This window comes from Dromiciops gliroides, chromosome 3, assembly GCF_019393635.1.
Source record: "Dromiciops gliroides isolate mDroGli1 chromosome 3, mDroGli1.pri, whole genome shotgun sequence".
NCBI lineage: Eukaryota > Metazoa > Chordata > Mammalia > Microbiotheria > Microbiotheriidae > Dromiciops > Dromiciops gliroides.
In genome coordinates this window covers 563,797,322-563,822,280 of record NC_057863.1, presented here as the reverse complement: position 1 = coordinate 563,822,280, position 24,959 = coordinate 563,797,322, and the positions used below count along the sequence as shown (strand labels likewise).

The 24,959-nt window shown below is 36.6% G+C and overlaps 1 protein-coding gene across 6 annotated transcripts in view; it reads left to right on the top strand.

Moving 5' to 3' along the window:
• GRM5 (glutamate metabotropic receptor 5) overlaps positions 1-19,823 on the top strand; it is a 682,630-nt gene extending 662,807 nt beyond the window's left edge. For 5 of the 6 annotated variants that reach the window (XM_043994303.1, XM_043994304.1, XM_043994306.1 and 2 more), the window contains one exon: positions 14,277-19,823. In XM_043994303.1, coding sequence (XP_043850238.1) covers positions 14,277-15,102 — 826 coding nt within the window. In that variant the 3' untranslated portion in view covers positions 15,103-19,823. The remainder of the gene's footprint in view (positions 1-14,276) is intronic. The other variant, XM_043994307.1, reaches the window with a different exon arrangement.
• Positions 19,824-24,959: the final 5,136 nt, after the last annotated feature.

The window sequence follows — 24,959 nt, the reverse complement described above, 5'->3', positions numbered from 1 at the left end:
ACTCAGGAAGCCATGTCCTTTGACTTGGCAGTGATTTCATGGAAATTAATGACTAGTGGACTCAGTTTCCCTAACTAGAATAAAAGTACCCAAGGGCAGAGATCATTTTTTCTTCAGTTGAAGAAAACATTCATCTTTTCCCTACCTAAAAGATAAAGTGTAGTGCTCCAATGTGTCAGTTTACAGGTGACTGAATTTTGGGGGCTTGGTAAACTATTCACAATGAGCCAATGTTGCTATTAGATGCAGGAAGGTAACTCCTGCTGGTTTTTATCAAGAACAATGCCTGTTCCCAATATTTGAATCTGTACCCAGCAAGTTTACAAACAATCCTATGATTATTTGGTTTGAAAAATGGTATATAACATAAGCAATAAAGTAAGTTGTATTTTGTACATTTTACAATATTTTCAGATTAATTTTCTAGAAATACCACTGAGAAGGAAAGAAATGATAAATCCCAAGTTGACCTAAAAGAATCTTTCAAATGCTCTGCACTACAATCAATTATGCAAAGGAATATTTTATGAGGCTATCAAAAACTGGAAGTGAGGCTAATGTTTCTCTGATTTAGAATTTAAATTACTGGCTTCATTAAATGACACAAATAAAATCTGCCTTCCTTATTCCCTTAGTTTGGTTTGCCAAGAGCATCATAAATTTCATGAGTAAATTCCTTTTGTGAGGTAATGCTAAATTATACAGAGAGGCAGCCAGTTTTACATAACAGAGAGTCAGACCGCAAAAAGAAGATCAGGGTTCAAATCGTATCGCTGATGTTTCCTAGATCCATAAAAATTTAAGCTCTCTGAGCCCCAAGTTCCTCATCTGGAAAATGATGATAATCATGTCGGCAATAACTACCTCAAAGGGCATTTTTTTTAAGCTCAGGTGACATATTGAATGTTAAGTGCTAGATAAAGGATAATATAGGTGTTTTGTAATGATAAGAGAAGAAAGCAAGGCAAACCAGCAAGAGGAAGAGCTCTCAGAGCAGGGATGTACAGGTAAATGTTTAATGATAGTCTGGGCAGGGGGGGGGTGGATATACATGGATATACATACACAGGACATACTCTGAAGTTTAATCTGCATTATTATTTTTTCCAACACATAAGTATAAAAAATCAGTAAATCAAGCCCTGATTTGTAGTATTTGCCAATTTCTGAGGTGTAAATGCTCACACAGAAAATATAACAACCAGCTCTTAATAGATGGTACAACTTGGTTCCAGCCACATTCCTGACTTTATCCCTTTGAAGAGCTATCAGGTATCTGAGCCATTACACTTATTCTGTTTAGTCCCAAGCGAGAACTAGGAACAACCAGGGAGAAAACTGCCAAGTTAAACTTGGAAGGAAAAACTTCCTCATAGTCATAGCTTTCCAAAACTAGTACTCATGAGCAAGAATCTCCACTGGGAGTTTAGTTGGCTGTGGTAAAATGTAAGCCCCTTGAGGGTAGGAGCTGTTTTCATTTTTGTCTTTATATCCCCAGTACTTACTACACTGTCTAGCAAGTAAAGTTCAATATGAAATGAGTGTAAGCATGCCAGAAGAAAAATCTACTGAATCATAGGTTGCATTAATAGAGGCATAATGCCCAAAGTGAGGGATAGGATAATTTCATTGACTCTTCTTGAGTCAGACCAACACTAGAATACTGTGTTCTCTTCTGGGAACCACATTTCAGGAAGGATTTTAACAAACATATTAAGTACATAGGAGGTCAGCCAGGATGGTGAAAGGACTGGAAACACCATATTCATTTTAGTTGTAAGAACTGGGGATGCTTAGCCGGGATGGAAGAAAACTTATCTGTGGCGTTATAGCTGTTTTCAAGCTAATAAGTTCTGTCCAGAGGGCAGAACTTGGAAAAATTAGTAAAGTCACATAGAGGCTCCATATTAGGGATGATGTTCTAACATGGAATGAATGAGCTGTCTTGGTGAATAGCAAGTCTTTCCCCTCTTTAGGTCTTCAAGAAAAGTCTAGATTGACATTGGTCAGAGATGCTTCTGAGTGGTCTTTTTTCAGAGTCTTTTGTACTATATGGCTTCTACAAGTGCCCTTTTCCCTCTTACTCTCTGATTCTTAAGCATCTATATGTTCCAGGTACTGTGTTAGGTGCTATAGATAAAAAGACAAAAGCAAAATAGTCCCTGACCTCAAGGTGCTTACATTGTAGTGAGGGAAACTGAGACCACTAGTTATTAATTTCCAAGTTAAAGAAAATGGTTTTCTGAGTCCTCTATCCAAGAGAAAGAACAAGAATTCTGCAACCACCCCCCACTCCCTATCATAGTGCTGGAAAAAACACTCTCTACTACCTTGCTACATTCACATTGACATCCAAGCAGTGAAAAAAATGACTTTTGTTCAGGGAAGCAGTGCTGCCTGATGCAAAACTATCACATTCTAGGTCAGTGAATTGATTTTTGTCTCCTTTATAACAAGGCTCTCCCCCATTACTGTTCTAGAGTTTATGAGAGGCAGTAGAATCACAAGTAATGGAAGTATATTTTTATAAATGAGCTACATCTGCCAACTAAAATCTAAGTATGTCTTATGTACAGAGTCAGCACAGCACTTTAATAAATATTTAATAATGGTTCCCTATGTGCTGTCCTACACCAGCTAGGAATAAGGGATTATAGAAGAAATAATCTCTATTCTCGGGATGCCAACAATATATTTAGGGAAGTAAGACTTTTACATATATTGATTCATTCACTCAAATATATTAACTGAGTTTCTACTGAATGAATGAATTATAAAAGCATTTATTAAGTGTTTACTGTATGCCAAGCATGGTGCTAGTTTAGGTTAATAGCCGTATAGGGATTGTATAGGATACAAAGAACAGAGCTTAGTGTCTCTTTGGGGAAATAGAAATAAACGTACCATAAATACAATAAATTCCAACAGTTTCATAAAACCCTTCAAGAAACATCATAAGGCAGAAAAAGTTTAGGGTCCAGATGAAGAAAGAATTCAAATACCTATAGATATCTGGGATATCTACCATCCAGGATGGTGTGCCTGCATCAAAGATGATGCCGTGCTCCATAAGCCAAGCAAAATTGCAATAACTTAAAAGACAAGTGAGATCTTCAAATATAGACATCTCCAACTCAAATATTCATGTGGACTTTTTATGCCAGAACTGTGTTAGAGCCTTCTGAGATTGTATTGGTCTGATCAGCCATAATCAGACACACTGTACATTGATCTCATCATTGGGATGTCATATTGGCCCTCTCTGAATATGAAGGACAACAGCAGCAACAGATATGTGAAGAGTCTGCCTCCTTTCAATCCCTGGCAAAGGTTCCTCTTCCCCATCTTAATGAGGAGAAATAATATACACAGATAGAACCACCAACTAAAGTTGGCTTTGCCTTGGTGGACTTAGCTAGAAGCTGTTCCTTCTAGAAGGCCCCATGAAACAGCAAAACCGCCCGTTGTTATTTCAGACCCATGCAACATCTTTTTTCTCCCCTGCTTCTCCTTATCTCTATTTTTCACCTGGGCTCTAGAAATAGGTCCAACCACCTCCTTCCACAGTCCAGAATTATGGAACATTACAAAAGATGCTTCTCTTCCTAACCTTCTGATCCCTATCTGGTGACTTTCCTGGGAAATTCTTTCTATAATATGTCCTTTCAAGAGTAGTGATATTTGGGGGCAGCTAGGTGGCACAGTGGATAAAGCACTGGCCCTGGATTTAGGAGGACCTGAGTTCAAATCTGATCTCAGACACTTGACACTTACTAGCTCTGTGACCCTGGGCAAGTCACCTAACCCTCATTGCCCTGCCCCCCCAAAATAAAATAAAGAGTAATGATATTTTCTGAATAATTCAACAATTCAATTTAATAAGTGTTTATTAAGAACTTGTGAGATGCTGAGTTGGGCATTGGTGATACAAAGACAAAAATAGTCCCCATCCTCAAGAAGCTGAAATTGTGCTGATTGATATTATCATGGTTTGTTAAACCTCATTAAACATAGCATCCCATATTTCTAACTCCTATATATTTTAAACAAATTCTAGTTCCAGGACCTATAAAATTCCCTCTCTCTTCACTAGGTTAAAGAAGGAAAGAATGAAGAAAGGAACTAGTTACTTTTTCAATGCCTACTATTAAGTGTCAGGCACCGTTTTAGGCCCTTTACAAATATTACCTCATTTGATCCTCATAACTTCCTTATTATCTATAGTGAATCCCTTCTATGAATTTTCTCCTACAACCAAAATGCTTTGCTTTGTGTCCCTCTACCTTCCACAGGCTTACCTGACTCTCTGCACTCTTAGTCCCCTTACCTTCTTTTTTACCTAGAATCTTTCTTACTCCCTTGCACATCTATTCAAATCTTACCCAAATCCGAAACATTCTCTGACCAGTAGGAAGTGCTCTCCCTTTCCTTTCTCTTATGTCCTAGGGTAGAAGTTCTTGAAATTTTCTGTTTCATGAACCCAATTGGTGTCCTGGTGAAATCTATGGACCCTTTCTCAAAATAATCTACTTAAATTCCTAAAGAAAAATACAGAAGATTACAAGGAAAGTCAAAATGCAGTGACCAAATTAAAAAACAAAAAACAAAATTCATGGACCACAGGTTAAGAATGTTTGTCCTATGCCATTTTTTGCCTATCTTGACATATTAGGTTTATTATTTATTATAGGAATCATAGTTTCATAGTTCTGAAGGGACAACATTTTGAAGGATCATAGATTTAGGACTTGAAGGTGCCATAGTTGTCATTAAGTCCAACTCTCTCACTTTACAGATGAGGAAACTGCAGTCCAGTGAGAACTGGACTCCAGCATGTCCTTAAGTGATTGCACAGTCATACATATTGTAAGTGGAAGAACAGAAATGCAAATCTAAGTTTTCTGATTTCCCCACCACCACTCTGCCTCCCCAGATACTATATAGTGAAATTCTACCTGATGTATCATGTTGAGTCAGCTGCTTTCTGTCACAGCCCCGCTTCAAGTTCTATTCCCTACAGTTCTCTCAAGATTTTTATTTTTTATAAGTGCCTGCTATGAATGGATGGATGGATGGATGGATGGATGGATGGATGGATGGATGGATGGATGGATGGATGGATGGATAAGAAGACATTTATTAAGCACTGACTATGAGGAAAACCTAGAGAAAAAGCATTTCTAGTGGATAGAGGACCAACCTTGAATTCAAGAAGACATGAATTCTACTCCTACTATTGAAACACACCAATTGTGTGAGCAAAGACAATACTTAACCCATCAGTGCCCCCAGGCAACTCTAACATACTAAATTACAATTACTAATCTACAATGGTAGAAGAGGTTTCCAAATCAGAAACTTCCATACTGTTGAAAAGTAAGATCTAGATGATGGATAGATTAGATAGATATATAGGTAGGTAGGTAGGTAGATAGATAGATAGATAGATAGATAGATAGATAGATAGATAGATAGATAGATAGATAGATAGATAGATAGATAGATAGATATAGACAGAGACAGAGATAGATGATAGCTGATAGATTAGCAAACAAAAAAGATAAATGAATAGGTGGATGGATGAATGGATTAACAAATACATGGATAGACTAAAGAAATTAAGAAATAAACAAGCAAATAAACAAAAGGAAATAAATAAAATAAAGAAAGGAACAAATTAATATTCAAAGCATCATTCTAGATGCCAGAATATGGATTGGATCTATGATTTCACTATCATAGGGAGCTTCTAAATCAAGAAATTTCCTCTACTTATGTAGTTCAGCACTTTCTCTGCAATTCATAGTCTTATAGAATTTTTGTTTGTTTGTTTTTAGTGAGGCAATTGGGGTTAAGTGACTTGCCCAGGGTCACACAGCTAGTAAGTGTTAAGTGTCTGAGGCCGGAATTGAACTCAGGTACTCCTGACTCCAGGGACAGTGCTCTATCCACTGCACCACCTAGCTGCCCATCTTATAGAATTTTTACAACACTGGGAGATTAAGTGACATGTAGGATGCGTCAGAGGCAGGAACTGTACTGAGTTTTTCCTAGCTTTTATAGCAACATGATGGGTCAGTGGATAAAACATTGGCCTTGGAGTCAGAAAGACCTGAATTTGAATTCTTCCTCAATATTTACCAGCTTTTTTACCCTGGTCTAGTAACTTAACCTTTGTCTCAGTTTCTTTATCAGTAAAATAAAGTAATAATACTATCTATTCTATAGGGTTGTTGTGAGAATCAAATGGGAAATCATACGTAAAGCATTTTACCAGTCTTTAAATAAATAAAAACTTTAAGTGCTATTTAATTATAAGTTATTATTGTTCTTATTTGAGGCCACTCTGCTACCTCTAGGCCAAGGAATAGGAAGGTGAAAAAAACCCACAGTCAATGTCCTTGAGTGTCTTATAGTCTAATAGAAGAGGGTGCAGAATATGCCCAAGCATATAGTTCAATAACACAGGGTAGAGTGTAACAGGGGCAAAGTAAAGCTCTAACTATCTATATAATTAGGAAAAATTTTAAAACAGCATATGGGGATCAGGGAAAAGTCTCTATGATCAGAAGGGCTGAATACTGAAGAAAGATAATAATTTTAAGATATTGTAATATGAATAAAATGCATTCTAAACATGTATGACATCATACATATCAGACCTGAATTTAGAGAAGTGAGAAAACATAGAAAAGTAGAACCATATCAGAGAACACTTAATACTTCTGCTTGACTAGAATGGAGAGTTAATAAAGGAGAGTAATATCCAAATAAGCTAGAAAGGTAGGTTGAGTCCATATTGTATAGAGTCTTAACTTCTAATGTAAGGAATTCGTTGGCAGCAAAAGAAAGCCTCTGAACATTTTTGTCAAGGAAAGGAACATGGTTATACCTATGCCTTAAAATTATCTTGAGAGTTGTATAAATAGTGGATTGGAGAAGGGAGTGACCAGAGGCAGGGAGCCTTATTAGGTGGTGATGACTATGGTCCACTTGAGAATAGAGATGGAAAACTCCTTGTAGATATTGGATACTTCTTTCTATCCAGGTGTGTATACTGCCTAGCATAGTATTGTCATCAACATCAACAATGTGGGTCTGTCAGAGAGTGGGCACTCTCAATAAATGTGGAGAAATTAATGGAACAGAAAGCCTAAAATGACACAATGCCCCCGAGTGTTACATTTGGCAACTAGGCAAAGGAAATGGCTCCTAGAAGTTCATAATTTCTCAGTTGGATAGAAATTAAAGCCCTTTAAATTGTCTGGTTGGCAGAGAGAGCTGGAGTGGAAAACTACCACCGAAGACCATTCCATCTGCCTAATTAAAAAGTTCATTTAGAGATTCCATCTCCAGATAGAATATAAACTCTTCAATGATTCAGGGAGTAAGAGTTCCCAAAGAGTCCTTGGTCACAAAGGGAATAATGGAGCTAACAGATAACTTAGACCTTATGTTCAACTGGATAGGGTCTGGTTTATATATGTTGATATAGCCATTTCATTAGTAATTCATTTATCCAGATGCGTTTTTGCTTAATAATATCCATCATTAAATCATTTTAGCCACCAAGTCCGAGCTTAGCCCAGTACTTGGCACATAGTAGGTGCTTAATAAAGATTGATTGATTGATTGATTGATTTTCCAGTGTGTTTGTATAAGGTTTCCCAATGACAATATTTAAATACTGTGATATGCCAACCTTTTGGAGGCTTCCAGAGAGACAGAGAGAGAGAGAGAGAGAGAGAGAGAGGTTACTAATATATCTTAGACTACACTAAATTGGTCTAGGATCTAAAATGAGGAAGAAGGTGATTGTCTGGCTCTACTTTATCCTAGACAGATCACATTTAGAGTATTGCATTACATTCCAAGTACCTCATTTTAGAAGATTGCTGATAAGAAGGAGGAGGATAGGCAGAGGAAGGCAACTAGGATGTTGAAGGGCCTCTATTTATTAAGGGAACTATAGATGTTTATTTATTCTGGAGAAGAGAGGACTTAGGGGGACACAATAGCTGTTTTCGAAAGGCTATCTGTAATTTAGAAGGGAAATATTTGTCCAATCTGGAGCCAAAAGCAGAACTAAGAACAACAGGTGGAAGCTGCAGAGTGTAAAATCTTGCCTTGGCAACAGTGTTACCTCCTGTTAAAGGTCTTTAAGCAATGTCTGGGTGCTCATTTGTCAGGTATATGATAGAAGAAATGTTTGGGGGCATATAAATTGAAGTAGATGCAATCTGAAGGTAATTCAACCTCTGAATAATTTCCTTTTATTTATTTTGTACATATTTTACTTAAATAGTCAGCATGGAATGGTGGATAAAGAGCTATTCTCAAGAGGTGGTACAGTGGATAAAGCACCAGCCCTGGATTCAAGAGGAGCTGAGTTCAAATCCAGCCTCGGACATTTGATACTTACTAGCTGTGTGACCCTGGGCAATTCACTTAACCCTTATTGCCCTGGGGAAAAAAAAAGGTATCCTTGGAACTAGGGAGGTGTGAGTTCAAGTCCACATCTCTGACAGAGACTAATTGTATGACCTTAGCTATATGACCTTGCAGTGCTCTAGGCAATTTTGTATGACAATAATTTTCAGTGAAAGCATCAGCCTGCAGAGATATAGAGAATCTCCTCATCAAAGGATCATCCTTATCCTTATATTTAATGAGATATAATGTTTTATAGTGGACAGAAATCCAACCTTAGAAGTTAAGAAGAGGTAGGACTAAATTATATCTCTAATACATAACTGCTATCTGACCCCTGGGCAAGTCACTTAACCTCTTAAGTTGCCTCAAGCAACTGGCAGACACTATAAATTGGACAGAAGATGCTTATGTGAATTTGATAGAGGAAGTTCCTCATCCACAGCTTCCAGGAGCATGCTGGTAAATGTTTAACAATTAATTGGCTAGGGGAATAGAGAGGGAGAAGGGTGGAAAATACCTAAGACACACGTTTAAATTTAATCTGCTTTATTAACATTTCATCCATCACATTAAGTTTAGATAATCCACAAAATAAGTCAAACCTGATTTTTAATAGTTTCTAAGGTATAAATGCTCATAAATAAATAAGTGAAAACTTAACAAGTGGCTCTTGAGATATGGTTCAAGCTGGTTTCAGGCCACCCCTGGAAGCTTCTTACAGGGATGAAGTCACAGATTTGGTCAAATATATACATGTATGCATGTATATGTCTATTTCTATAGCCACATATATAATATATTTATTTTTTTATGTATTGCCTCCCCAATAGAATGTAAGTTCCTTGAGGTCAGGGATTAATGCATGCTCTTTATTTTTTCCCCCAGTGTTTAGCTTGCACAAAGTAGGCATTAGAGAAATTTGAGTCTGTCTGCCAACAATAAGGGTGTCTGATTCTGATATATGTTATGTAAATACTAATTTTTTTAAGGCCAAGAAAAAAAACTTTCCCTTTAATTTTTGTCTTTGAAGATACATTAAAAGCTCAAGAAGTATGTTTCCATCATTTATATTCAATCCGAAGTATTTGATAAGCTCATAAGATACTTAAAAGAATGCCTTGTGATTAAGGATATATTTTCAAGTCCCAGTTATCCCAATGCTATAAACAAACATGCAAACATTCCTGGACCACATGACTAAGTGAACTTCCTGTTGACTGTCCATATTCATTGTGAACAATGTACTGCCTAGAATACATAATTCAATAATAACATTTCTAATCTTTCAGACAACTAGGAAATATTTATCCAAAGAGTCTGAATATTAAGGCCATCTCTCACCAGCAGCATATATTGCCCCCCAATACCTAATCACACAGGGATCAGATGAAAATAGAGGGAATTTAGGTTTTAGCAGAAGCAATTATCATTTTTAAAAGGTATTTTAGAATGTCCTAAGTTGAAAAAATAAAGTTAATTTGAGCTGGCTGTAGCAGGGGATGGGGATCTCCCTAACATATAGAGCTCCAAAAATGGAATGAATTGGCTTGGAAGGTGGCAGGTTCCCCATACTATAATTCTATAAACAGAAACTGGATGACCCATGTAAGAATTCTTCTTCAGGTCTGAGTTTTACTATATGGCCCCTGAGATCTCAGCCAATTCTGAGATTCTGTGATTCTTTGTAACAGCTTAGTTGCTCCTGGCTCCTTGCCACTTGTGAAAACACAAATGAACTGCATTAAAGTCTTTACTATTCCTTAAATTTAGAATTTTTGCTATTTATCCCCCCCACTCATACACACACAGAAATTCTTAAATTCTGTTACTACAAAAAAAAGGGGGGGGGGATTCATATAGTTGGAGAGCTATATTTGAAAGCCTAGTTGAGACCAGTAAATAAGTAACATTTCCCTAAAATAAAGGAAGGAAAAATTAAAAAATGGAAAGTACCATTATGACTGACCTTCTTTATTTGAATTTTTAAAATTGCAGTGTTAAAATAGCAGACATTTGAATAACATTGCCTTAACGGAGCTTCCTTTGTTCAGATTTAATTAGTGAGTCATTCTGAAATGGAGGAAGGTGATATGTACTAGAGCAATGTTCTGCCAATAGCGTAACCATTTCTTTGGGAATAGGAAGAGATGACAGGGGCTTTTTCTCCTTCTGCTATTAATTCTATTTTCCCTGCTTCTGAGTTGGGACAAACTATACTGTCACTGACCTGCTCACTTAGTCTCCCTTCCTAACTGTCTTTTTGTTCTCCTATTCCCTTATTTCTTCTTGTTCCTTTGTTTCCTTGAAGCCCAAAGTGGTCAGGGAATGGTGATGTGTGGTCAGAGGTGGGAGTGCAGTCTTAGGGTCATTAACAGAAATGAACACTGCAATTCAATCACTAGATAGATAGATAGATAGATAGATAGATAGATAGATAGATAGATAGATAGATAGATAGAGGTATAGATAGAGGTAGATGTAAATCTTAGATAACATTCTTTTTGAGCTACAAAAGAGGGAAAAGAAAAAGGAAAAAGAGTCCAAAATGACTTGAGCTGAATCAACAAAAATCCTGAAAGTCTACAGGAAAATATGGAGTCTGCAGGTATCTCTTGCTAGTCACTATTCTGCCCATATTATCATGAGTCCAAACCCAACCCACACCTAGAAACCCGTCATTCCAAAGAAGGAAGCTGTTCCAAGTCCTTTTCAGAATTCTGTGGGTCACATGGTGGAACCATAGATGATTGACTGTGTGGGATAAAATCACTTAATGAGACAGGATAGCAGCCAGATAGGAAACAATGCTGGGAAAATGAAAGCAGGATGGTCAAGAAGCAAGGTGTTACAGAGGATGAAGAGCTGACATTCTATCAAATTAAGTCAATCTACTGGATCATTCAGCCCAAAATTAGCAAAATTAACAATGGTAGTGAGGGATATCTCAGAGCAGTGGCAGACAGGCCAGATGTCACAGAGTTATCAGGAAAAGCTATATTATTAGATCTAGGCAAGTACCACCCCAAATGGTGTCAACAAGACACCAAGCAAAGACCATCAGCCAGGCAGTTTGAGGTTAATCTAACAACAGTTTCAGTTGCAAGGATAACACTGTCAGTACTGTTTCTTCAAAGTTAGTCTCATGTTTTCTAGGTTGTGTTTCTTTTTCCTTTAAATTCTCCAGATAGCCCAGGATTATCTAGGTATCTACACACTAATAATATAGCTCTGTGGCCTCAAAGAGACTATCAAAAGTTATTGCCACCTTAAAATTCTTTGAGTTGAGAAATAGTAGGAAGGGAGAGTCACAGACAATGTCCTCCAGTCATTCATTCATTGAACAACCATTCATTAAAAGAGTTTAGACCATGTTTCTTATGCTGTTCTAGGTGCTGGGGATGCAAAGAAAAAAAAATAGCTTCTGGCCTTAAGGAACTTTAATTCTCTTTGAAAGAAACAACATGTATACCAACAAGTATGTATATGTATATGTATATGTGTATGTATATGCATATGTATAAATACAAATACATATAAACACTTCAAAAGTAATTTCGCTGTTTCACACAGTACCTGGCACAGAGTAAGTGCTTAATAAATATTGAATGATTGATTGATTGAATTTCATGGGGGAGGAGTGACATTTTCAACTGGGTAGATCAAAAAGACAATGAAAGAGGTGGCACCTGAATTGTGTCTTGAAGACAGCAAGAACTTCTAAGGAGGAGAGGTAAATAGTGAATACATTCCAAGTCTGGGGGCCAGCCTATGCAAAGGCTTGAAGACAGGGAAAAGAAAAACAACAACACTATTGACTACACAAAACAGAGGATGTATAAGGGGAGAAAAGTTTAATGAACCTGAAAGGTAGAATAGAATCAGACTGTGAAGGGCTTTAAATGTTAAAGAATTGACATCTCATCCTAGAGGAAATAAGGAACCACTGGCACTTCGAGAGCAAAGGAATGATAGAGCCAAATCTTTAGGAATTTGGCAATTGTGTGTTGTATGGGTTTGAGAGGGGAGAGTTTTGTGACTAGGAGATGAATTTTAGTGGAAAGGACATTGGTTTGGGCACCAAAAGACTTTGATTTTAATTTTAATTCAAGCACTGATGTTTGCTAGCTATAGGACCCTGGGAAAATCACTATTTCTCTGTACCAGATTTGGGGCTCATTAGCAATGACTGTATACTCAGAGAAGCTAATCAAATCAGATCCCTTGGGGAAGAAAAATGGGGAAGCTGAGAGGTTACAGTCTGGTCTATTTGATCTAGGATCTAAACTCTTTAGCTTTCTTCCCCATGGCTGGGAGCTTTAGTCAGACAGACAAATGCATGAAAAATTTGCCTGGGAAAGTAAGAATGGAGAGAAAGTCTAAATATTGCAAGTCAATAAAGAACATTTATGAGAACATGCAGTGGATACAGAGCATTATACTGGATATTGGGAAGGAAAATTTTTAAAAATATAAAAACCCTTTTTGATTATTCTGGGGAACCTGTGTTTACCAAATAAAAATAAAACACCAAATAAATCATGTTTATGAGGCATTCTGTGAAGCAATAAATGTTTATGTATGTTATTATTCAGAACACATGTATGTGGGCATCTGCTATACATATGCATACATATACATCTACGTGTATATATGTGTACATGTATGATTTCATTGGTCTAGGGAACTACTGGAAAGCTTTAAGTTCCCTTAGGGTCCTGATGACTTGCATTCAATTCCAACCTTTCGCATAAGCTATGTGTATAAACCTGGGCAAGTCACTTAACTTCTCCATGCTTCGAGAAAGTTTTTAGATCTGTAAGTTGCAGAGCAGGTATTTATCTACATTGCTAGAGAGAGTTCCTTTTACTGGGAAATTCTCTATACCATTGAAAACATAGGAGTTTATACATAGAATACATAGGAAAACAAAACCATAAATATATAGTATGAATGCATGTATGCATGCACATGTGTAAATATATTCTTGATGTGGCTACCCATCATGTGAACAACTAGTATAGGTTCATGCAAAATTGCCAGAACATAAGAGAAACACTCCTGTGTATATAACTATTAGTTTTCAGAATATTTCAAAACAGAATCATTCATCTACTTGCTATTCATTTCCACCCCTTCCATCTACTCTATTCATCAGTGTGATTTTAGTCTATTTGCAGAAATCATGTTATATAATATACATATATACATACATATTGTACACATTTAAATATATAATACTGTGTGCCCCAGTACATATATCTCTCTAGTACAAGCATGTTGACAATTCTCCAATATCCTCTACCACAGAGGTAGATTAGGAGCTATTACAAAGTTGTTTAGTTATGCTTTTGTTGTTATTAATCTGCATTTTTAATATGTGTCAATGGTAAGTAATGATAATCTGAGTCACTTGTCATCTTTCTGTGCAAATTAAGTGAAATAACGTGTCCTTAATTCTAGACTTGCTCTATTCCTTTTCTTGGCATATAGAATGTACTATTTTCTATACGAATATGAAAGAAATGTCCTATTTATCTTCTCTTAAGCATTCACCAGGGAGGGCCGGGGGGGGGGGTAGGATGGAAAAAAAGAATATTGATGTGCTCATCTTCCTGTAAATACCCAGATGAGACGAGTCTCACCAATTTTGGATGGCAACATATGATAGTGGAAAGACTATAGGACTGGTAATTGGGTTATCAATTCTAATGTGGATGACCCAGGCAGGTCACTTCTCTCTGAGAGTCAATTTTCTCATCTTTAAAATAAGGGGATTGGGCTAGCTGATTGCTAAAGCCTCTTCCAGCTCTAATAGTCTGTGATTTGTTTGTTTTCATTCCTAGCTCTAATGGTAAGTCCGTCACGTGGGCTCAGAATGAGAAGAGCAGTCGTGGGCAGCACCTCTGGCAGAGATTGTCCGTCCACATCAACAAAAAAGAGAATCCCAACCAAACAGCTGTCATCAAGCCCTTCTCCAAAAGCACAGACAGTAGATTTGGCAGTACCACGTTCCCTGAGTCTAGCACCAAGATGCTGTATGACGTCTCAGAAGTAGAAGAACACTACCCTGCCCAGTATAGGCCACAGACTCCTTCTCCTGTCAGCACAGTGAGCCAGCCAGTAGGGTCCGTGAGCCGCACAGATGATGACATCCCATCCTTGCACTCGGACCATGCACAGCGGAGCAGCTCCTCCCAGGGTTCCTTGATGGAGCAGATCAGCAGTGTGGTGACCCGCTTCACAGCCAACATCAGTGAGTTGAACTCCATGATGTTGTCAACAGCTTCTCCTGGCACCATGGTGGCTGCCCCTCTTTGTTCTTCCTACCTGATCCCTAAAGAGATGCAGCTTCCTACAACCATGACCACTTTTGCTGAAATACAACCACTCCCTTCCATTGAGGTAAATGGTGGGGCACAGTCATCCAGTAAAACCCCTCCAGGAGGAGGTGCTGGAAAAGAGAATCCACCTGAGACATCAGCTGTAGTCAAGCAAGATCTGGAGGAGTTAGTGGCTTTAACTCCTCCTTCCCCTTTTAGAGACTCAGTGGATTCAGGGAGCAATTCTCCTAACTCCCCAGTGTCTGAATCGGCCCTCTGTATCCCATCATCTCCAAAATATGACACACTTATCATAAGAGATTACACTCAGAGCTCTTCTTCTTTGTGAATGTAATTTGAGACCACACTGGATCCTGACAGTGATGATCAGGCTGAGACAGAAGCAAGCCTTCAAGATCTCTAGTGTTTGCACAGAGGCAGAGACAGGCATTGGTCACCTGATTAAGAACTGAAGTGGAAGGCAGACATTACATCAGTAATGGAAACATCGGATTTTTGTGCTATTTTAAAAATCTAGTGGCAGATTTTCTTCCAGTGGCCTTAGAAAACATGGGCTTTTAAGAAACACTGCTTCTACTTTTGAAGGCCGATAAAGAGTCTGTTGTAACAGTTACATATCAAGTGCTTTGCTTTAGGGTAACAATGAATTCTGTGTACATTATGTGGAAAAAAAAGAGAATGGATTATAAGCTACTGTAAAAACAACAAAAAAAGTTTTGTTTGTTTACTTTGATTCTTATCCCAGAAGTGATCTTTTATCAAGAACAGAAGAACAAATATGAATGTACATTTTCTAACAGACTCAAAATCTGGGACCAAAATGTCAGGCTTTCTCTCTCTCTCTCTCTCTCTCTCTCTCTCTCTCTCTCTCTCTCTCTCTCTCTCTCTCTCTCTCTCTCTTTTCCTGTGAAGATCTTGAAAAGCGGTAACTTCAGTTGAGTAAACACAAAATCCTCCGAAGTGTGTGTCCCAAGCATGATATACAACTGGAGAATCAATACTCTGCAGTGGATACTAACTATTTGACTTAGGGCTCTACCAGACTTCTCTTCAACTTACCAATTTGGTTCTGAAACCCTCTTCCAGAAATCTTCATCAGAGGTTGACCCTAGTTACACTGGATTCACCTCCATTAGCCAACAAAAACAGTGGAAGATTTCCTGACTATTCAGACTATTCACCATGTTGCCAATCAATACTGGAGTAGCAAAAAACAAACGTTTTCTGGAATACTGTTTTGTAATTCCCTTCTTAGGGCACATTATGCAGCTGGGGACCCTCTTCCTAGCAGCAATCCTGAGCTAGATCTAGCCTTGCTGCCTCCCCAATGGAATGTCACACATTTTTATGAATGCTGTTTCATTAGCATTGCCAGCTAAAATAAGCATTCAGGCTTCCTCAGTCCCTGCTTGCGAGAACCTGATACACAATTGAAGAGTTTGTCAGCTCAAACTTTTGAAGTCAGACTACTGGGGATGGTGGCCCATAAGCCCTATGAAGACATTGCCACAATTGTAGGAACTGTCACTGAAGGAGTTATCAAGATCATAAATACACTGGAAATAAACAACTATCTTAAGGCCGGCTTAGTGGAGGGTTTATGACTCCAACAAGCAATGATTTTAACTTCTCTTGGCTGCTCATACATTGCAGCTATGAACTGTGACAAAAGTAGATTTTCAAAGCAATACAGAGTAAATGTTAAAAACAGAAACTGTAGAGAATATGAACCAACATGGTCTTTCTTAGTTTCTTAGCCACTTGTGGAAGACAGAAGGGAATTACTCATATCTTTCTTTTTGAAATAATCGTTAGAATGGGTTAGTGCACGTCTTACTGTCACTGCACTTTTAAATACATGCAGGGAAAAGAGTGAAAGGTTGACTAGAAACAAATGAGTTTTGATGGGCATCAACCTTACTCAAGCCCCGAATATAACATCCTTCCTCTTTCCTTTTTCTGTACAGCTATCCTCAGGTGCCAAACATTGTAATTTATATCAAGATAGCATTATCAGAAGGGGGTATGACTGCAATTTAAAGGTGAGCTGACCCAGCCTTATACTGAAGATAGATGGATTGATAGATAAATGGATAAATGGAGAGCCAAAGAGGAAGAATATATATAATTAAAATAATGTTTAGGTGGAGAAAAAAATCTTAAAAAATCTTTTCCCTTTGAAAAATAGTATTTCATATTTGAACTGTTACTCCAATATTCCAAAACATCTGTGATTTCATCAATATGGGTATTTCTTCCAACATTAAAGATCACAACATATTCAATCCTAGACATTCTGGATGACTCTCATATATGTCACTCCTACCCACACACAGAATAAAATTTCCACAAAGGGTTTTAATATATTCTAAATGAATAATACTCCATAAAATTGCTTAGAAACTAAAACTACATGCATTACAGTGTGTGCTTTACTTTTGTAAAGAGATATGAGTGATATCCTAGCACTTCTCCCTTCTCAAGCTTTATATTCGTTTTTAAACAAAACTCTCAAATGCCATGTGATGAGTTGAAGATGGTGCTACCAGATTGGCCTGATCTCAAGTGGGTAGTCCAGGTCTCTTTGCAAGAACAGTCAGATTTAGACTTCAAGGAGTGCATGTGAAACAAAGATAAACATGCTTAGAAAGCCAGCCTCCAGAATCCTTATCCAAAAGGATACATATTCATGTATGGATAGTTATCTCTACATCTTTACATAGTAATTTAGGCTTCTCCTGAATCACATTTACTTGTCTATGTTTTTTTGTTTGTTTTTATACTTCTTTCACTCAATTATTCTTATTTCTCTTTAGTCCCAAATAAATTGTCCAATAGATTCATCAAATTTGAACAATGCAAAAATACTTCTTTTCCCCAATACCAAATTTGTTTTCATAATTCCTAGCTAATATATATTCCTAAAACAGTGCTCAATGAAATGTGAAATATGACAAAATGTGTGTATATATGTATATGAATCATTTAATGCAGATAAACCCCCATCTAACTAAGAATTCCATAATAAATAAGATTTCCAGCTGACCAAACATCTTTCACAGGTATTTGCTAGCTTATTTCCTAAAATGGTGTTGATACAGTGAGGAACTTAAGAAAATAAGTATGCATATATGTAATTTAATGCAAATAAGATCCCATCTAAGAATGACAATAAATCACATTGAAATGTCACACTTCTATTCTAGCTCTTTGTTAGATTGTTTCCTAAAACAGTGCTCAGTGCAATGAGGAACACAAGAAAAAAAATACATGCATATAAATCATTTAATGCAAATAATTCTGATATAAAAATTCTATAATAAATCCCATTTCCAATTAACTATAAAGTTGAAAATATATTTTTTCAGTGAGAACAAAGAAGGATGGTATGCTCTCTCAATCTGGATGATTATTTTAACAGTTTATGTGTCTAATAGGATAAATATGATTCTCCACATAATAAATTAGTAAAATATTCCTTATATGATACAGACCTTTCAAGGTTAGATGCTGGGTTCCAGGTAATAATTGTAAAACAAAACAGTGAATTCAAAATCTTTACTAAAATTGGGATATAAGTTGCACTTGTAGATGGGTGTATACTGGTTAGTTGACTTTTTTAGAATCACTTGAGTTTCCCAGATAAGAAGACTGTCCTGAGTGTGTAATAGTGTTCTGGTTGAGACCAACAGTACTATAAGGAAGGGGATATTGTGAAGAGTTTAAGGATCATATTGTCATTGTTAGCTAAGAAAAGTCATTCAAAAGAAGAGCTTGGTCCCATAATGAAGAAATGTGATGAAATGGTTAGTCAGAAGGAGGAGTTATATTCCAGGAAAGGAGCTCATTGTGAGTTCAACATGTAAAATGTGACCAATTTCATATAAGGATGGATAAGAAAAGCCCGGTAAGATTTCATTGAAATGGGGTGAGTAGGTGGTGCAGTGGATAGAGCACCAGCCTTGGATTCAAGAGGACCTGAGTTCAAATCTGCATCAGACATTAACTAGCTGTGTGACTCTGGGCAAGCCACTTAACCCAATTGCCTCCAAAAGAATTTTTTTTTTTAATTTCCCAGAAACAAGGACAACAAGCAAAACGTGTTAGAGTCCTTGATCATCCTACTTTTCCCCAAGCTACTCCTCTTACTAAGTTTTGCTCATTTTGAGAAAAATAGAAAGGTAATTTATGTCCACATATGAGTCAGATAATGGTTGTGTGGCAGTTTTACAACTTCAAAACTAGGAATGAAAACACACTTTTCCAGAACAAAAGAAATCTTCTGTGCTAGTCTCCCAACAAAGCCTACATACACTGGAGGCTTAAATGGTGTCATCAGAGTTCACTATGAGCAGCAAATTCTTAATAACACTCAAGCTGTCAAAATCTCTGTGGTTGCCATTTATAATTTTATACTGTGAAAAAAAAAATCCAGATCAGTGAAAGCATTAAGATGAATCAGTATTTGCTTTGGTGATGAAATGGTGCCTGGGAGTGATTTCTCCTTTCTGGGGGAGAAGGAGACAGCAGGCACAAGGCCAAGTGACTGCATTTCACTGATCTGGCAAATGTGAACAAATATACTATGTATATTCTATGTACTTCTTGGATTTCATGGCAGCTGCTAGTGTGTTTGTAATTAGAAATCTATAGAGAATATAGATGTTTTAGACAGATGGTGCCAATTCTCAAAGATCTGTGTGGGCTATAAGTGCTTGTAATTAATATTATTATTTTGGGGCTAATAACTTATAATGGATTTGGTTTTAAACATTGTGAGGCCGTATGTTCTTTTTATGTTGTTGCTGCTTATATACTATTAAGACAATAGCGAATGTATAGTTCTTTTGATGTGAATTGCAAATGAGTTTTTTTCATAAAATTTAACATTTTTATCAGCTCTGTTTTGCTTTGTACTTGTATAAATGTACTTTATTTTAGCATTTTAAGGATACATTTGCTTGTTTCTCAGTTGTCTACATCATGTTATAATTGGTGTTTGTGTAGAGTCGGGTACTTTTTCAACAGTATTAAAAAAAAAAAAACCTGTGATATGACTGTTTTATTTTTTCCCACAGATTTAAAATATGTCTTAATGTTGTTTTCCAAGGGCAAAAGGACAATAGCACTCATTAACTTTTGGATTAACCTTACATTCAGTTATTTCAAGATGAAATATATTTATTGACTGGTTTCACAAATCTTTTTGTATTACCCTTGGGTACCAATGCAGTATGAGAATGAACTAAACTAAAATGAAAGTGTATGGCAGTTTCTCCTCCCTAAGGCATGCACATTTGTGAAGAGCACCTTGTGTTCTGGGGATGTTTGGTACCATACTTAAATGTGGCAATGTTCCCTAATTAAGTCAGTGTGGGCTTTCCCACCATTGATGAAGTTTACAGGGCTCTTGTGACTTAGAAGATGCTCTTCTTGCTCCATTCATCATCCTGCTGAATTGATTATCATCTTCAAACTTAAATAAACTGGGCCTTGAATAACATACAATCACCCTACTCTACCCTTAAAAATACATCATTTCAGAAGTAAGATCTGCTAGAGAATGGCCTCTTTCTAATACCATAATAAGCAAGTAAAAGGAACATGAAAGAAGGGGAATTTCTGGGAAATTGTTCCATCTTAGTCCCAGACACACAAATGTTGGGTTCAAAGGAAGATGCTATAAATATCTTCAGATAGCTACACAGAATCACTGGAGTTAAGCTGGAAGGGCCCCCAGAGCCAAGTATTTAAAAAAAAAACTAGACAATTCCTTTTACAACATATCAATTAAGAGGTCATCTACCCTGTGAGCAAACACCTTCCATGAGAAGGGACCCACTGCCTTCTTAGGCAATTCATTCTACTTTGGAGAAGGTACAATTGTTAATGTTTGGGGGGTTTTTTCCTTAAATGAAGTCTAAATCTGCATCCTTGGAGCTTCTTCTCTTTGTTCATAGTTCTATTTTCTAAGGTCTAGAAAAATAAACCTAATCCCTCCTATACCTCACAGCCCTTTCATTAAAATGTGATATTCTAAAAAGGGACCATGTTTTTAGCTTTCTTTGTATCTCCAGCACTTAATACAGTGCCTGCATAAAGAAAGTGTTGATTGATTGACAATACTTGAAGATAGTTATCACACTCCCTAAATCATTCTTTGTCCAGGGTAATAGTTTCAAATATTTTTAATTAAACGTTGTTTAAAATACTTTTGCCATCCTGGTTACCCTCCTCTGGATGTATTCTAATTTTTCTATGATTTTTTAAAAAATGTGGTTCCCAGATTGAGCATGATATTTCCCAAGTGGTAAGGCAAGGGCAAAGAGGGCTAGAATAATGAGCTGGACAATCAGTGCTACTTGAGTGTCATGTCACATTATCCAATCATATAGAGGTTTCACTTTTATTAAAACCACCAGATTGGGGGCAGCTAGGTGGCAAAGTGGATAAAACACTGGCCCTGGATTCAGGAGGATCTGACTTCAAATCCAGTAACAGACACTTGACACTTACTAGCTATGTGACCGTGAGCAAGTCACTTGACCCTCATTGCCCCAACAAAACACAAAACAAAACAAAACAAACCACCAGCTATATTCAAGCTAACTCTTGCCTAGAAATATCTCTCCAAATCTATATTGAGCATTGGATTTTTATTTTAATTTTTTTTAACTCTGGAAGACTTTCTATTTTTTCCATTCAATTTCATATATTTTGTTCAACCCAGTGTTCTAGCCAGATTTTTTTTTTATTTAATCCTGACTATGTCTTCCAGAGTGTCAGTTAAACTTCCCAGGTTTGTGCCATCTATAAATTTGACAAGTATGACTTCTATGTTTTCATACATACAACTGATAAAAATTTTGAATAGCAACGAGTTACCAGCAGATTCCTAGTGAACTCTACATGTGTGGATATCTACCTATGGCAGAAAAATGTACTTTCCACAGCATGGTTTATTTTGAAGCATATTTAAATGAGTTTTCATTTGTTTAATTCTTATGATGGAAAGAAAAAAAGATAAGACTACTAATCAGAAGGCCTGGATTTTGGTTTCAGATATGATACTAATAAGTGAAGTTACCCTAGGCAAGTAACTTTTATGATGCCTTTTTGGACAAGAGGTGGTCCATAGATCAAATGTCAAATCTGATTGGTCAACTTAATTTGGAGGTAAGCTATATTAAAATGAAGGACTACACCAGGCCAACCCTCTCCTCCCTCCCCCCCCACCCCAGCCTTGGGCTAATTATTCAAACAATGTGCATTTTCTTCAATAGATAAGCTTAAAGAATCATACCTGAAGGAGTGGCCTTCCAGCCTAAACAAAAGATTTGTCTTCTTAGCAGAACTCAATGTTCATCTCCACCCCACATCAAATGCCTAGCTAGGTTATAAAACCCTGACCAGGATTAAGGAACTTCAATTTGAATCTTATCCGGAAGGATTTTGGAATGGGGGAAGGATTGGATTTGGAAGGATTGTGGAAGAATAAGGGAGCACTGAATCTCTAAGATATTGGTTACAAATAATCATTTCTCACACACACAAAAACAAAGAAATAAATATTTGTTGAAATACTCATGAAATATGACTGAGAAATTTGGTTTGATGATGAGAAAATCTAGTTCTAATTTGGGCAATATTTTCTTTATATTGCATGGAAGGATAAAGTATTAATCTCCCATCATGTAATATTGTTATGGGAACATAGTAAGGTACCAGTGAATGCTTATTAGATTTATTTTTAGATGCTCCTAAATGTTCTTCACATTTGAGTAGTGCCCATCTGGTCATTTGAAGTTACTTATTTATATTTGTTACCAAATGAATAGGCTTCTACATGTAGCCTATAATGCATATAGATACATAGAACTAATAATTCAATGTCCAATATGAAGCAAAATGGTTTTGTAATGTTTAAACTTCAACAGAAATTCAAACACCATAAAAGACCCACTAAAAATTTATATGTAACTTCTCTTTCCTAGGAGATGCTGATTGTCTTGATAAATTGACCCATATATGGATATGTGTGTTGTGTGTGATTTTCTTTTATTTCATTTAATATTGAAAATCAAAGTTTATCCAGTTTTTCTTAAAGTTGAACATTAAGTAATGTTAGCTCATTCTTGAATATTAAGTGAAACTGCATATGCCTAAAAACACACATAGGTTTTACTTCACTTAAAAGCAATTCAACAAGAATTCATTCAGTGACTATAGCATGCAGTGCTAGGAACTGAGAAAGAGATGATGATTAGGTAAAACATACTCTCTGCCCTTAGGGTGTAGTAGAGGGATAAACATACCCAGCTTCCTATAAAATAAAATCATACATAAGATATGCATAAGACAAATGCAAAAAGTGCTTTGTGAAATCAGAGGTCAAAAGGCCATCACCAAGTGGGAAGATCAGAGATTACCATCTGAACATTTTTCTACAATAAATTCTTAATTTGTGAAAATTCATGGGTGTTCAACTCTATCTTTTTCAAGCTGTTGAGATTCTAGAAATAAGCTGCAATGAAGATGATTTTTCAGTCTCAAAGTTGACAGAACTGAGCCCAGATTCAAATCATTATTTTTATATGTATAGGCTACATTAAAAAAACAGAATGTTTAATTTTGCACTAAAGGCTAATCCTAACCTATCTCCTAGATTGATGAAAGAAGTATGTCAAGGGAGGAAGGCAGTAGAGAAATATCATGTAATCCTAGTTATGTTTGTGGCAAACATTCTCAACTGATGTCTTCGGATAAAGTAGGTAAGTTAACAATATGTGCATTCAACTACCACAATGAATAGCTTTAATAATATGAAGCACTTTTGCAGAATATTTCAGATTACTTAAGCAAAATTACTAACAAGAGAGTTATAATGGTTTTTTCAGATGCACAGAAAGGCTTTTACATGCATTTGGGAAAAGATTATTTCACTAAAGTCATTTCAGCCCTTGATCACAATATTGGGTCATGTCTGAAGCCAGAAATATTGCCCTTGTCTAGGCTAGGTCACCAATTTTCAAAGCTAACCTTTCATCCCTCTGCTTGTTTTGTATGCATTAAGCAAGACATTTCCAAGACTTTCTTCTGTTAATGAGAATTATCCACTCAAAAAACCTACAGTCACATCTCTCACAATTAGGAATTCTCAGTCACTTTCTTCAGTTGTTTATTGTGACCTCCTTCCTTTGGTTATTTTTCCTGGATGTCTGTCTCTTCATTCTCACACTCCCTCCGAACTATAGATAACATATGACCAGTTTAGTCATCCAGAAAATTTGTCTGTTTCCAGGAATACCCTGAAGGCTCAAAGTTCCACAATTTATGAGTCATATATTTATGATACTATAGAAACATCATATCTCAGGTAAAGGAATCCAAACCAATAATTCATTTCATGTATCTCTTCAAGAATAAGAGAAAACGTCTGGATTATTCGTTCATATATATATATAAATATATATATATATATATATATATACACACACACACACACACACACACACACATATATGTCTGTGTGTCTGTGTGTCTCTGTGTGTGTGTATTCAAAAACCACATATTAACATTTATTATTTTCAAGGTACTGTCATTGGGTATGAGGGAAAAGCAGAGATGAATAAGGAGGGCCTTCTCTCAAGAAGTTTGACATTTGTTTGGGGAAAGGGAAGATATTGCTGCTATGTAAATATAATATAAAACATTATCAAACTAACATATTAAATATGTAATACAGACTCCTAGACTACCACTGAAACTTAGTAATGGAAGAAAAGGAAGAGAGAGAACATCATTTAATCACATTTCAGTCTGGTAAGAAATTACTATGGCAAGGGAAAAAAAAACCACTTTCAGGGCAGCTAGGTGGCGCAGTAGATAGAGCACTGGCCCTGGATTCAGGAGGACCTGAGTTCAAATCTGACCTCAGACACTTAACACTTACTAGCTGTGTGACCCTGGGCAAGCCACTTAACCCCAACTGCCCCACAAAAAAAAAAAAAGCAAAAAAAACCCCAAAACAAAACAAAAAAACACTTTCCTCTAATTAAAACCACAAATCAGTAAAAGGCTTTATTCTATACATTTGTTGCAAGACTAGGCAAGGAGACACATCAGGTAAGATACAGAGATGTGTATGTCTTTAGGTCAAGTGGTAACAAATGATCAATTTCCCAT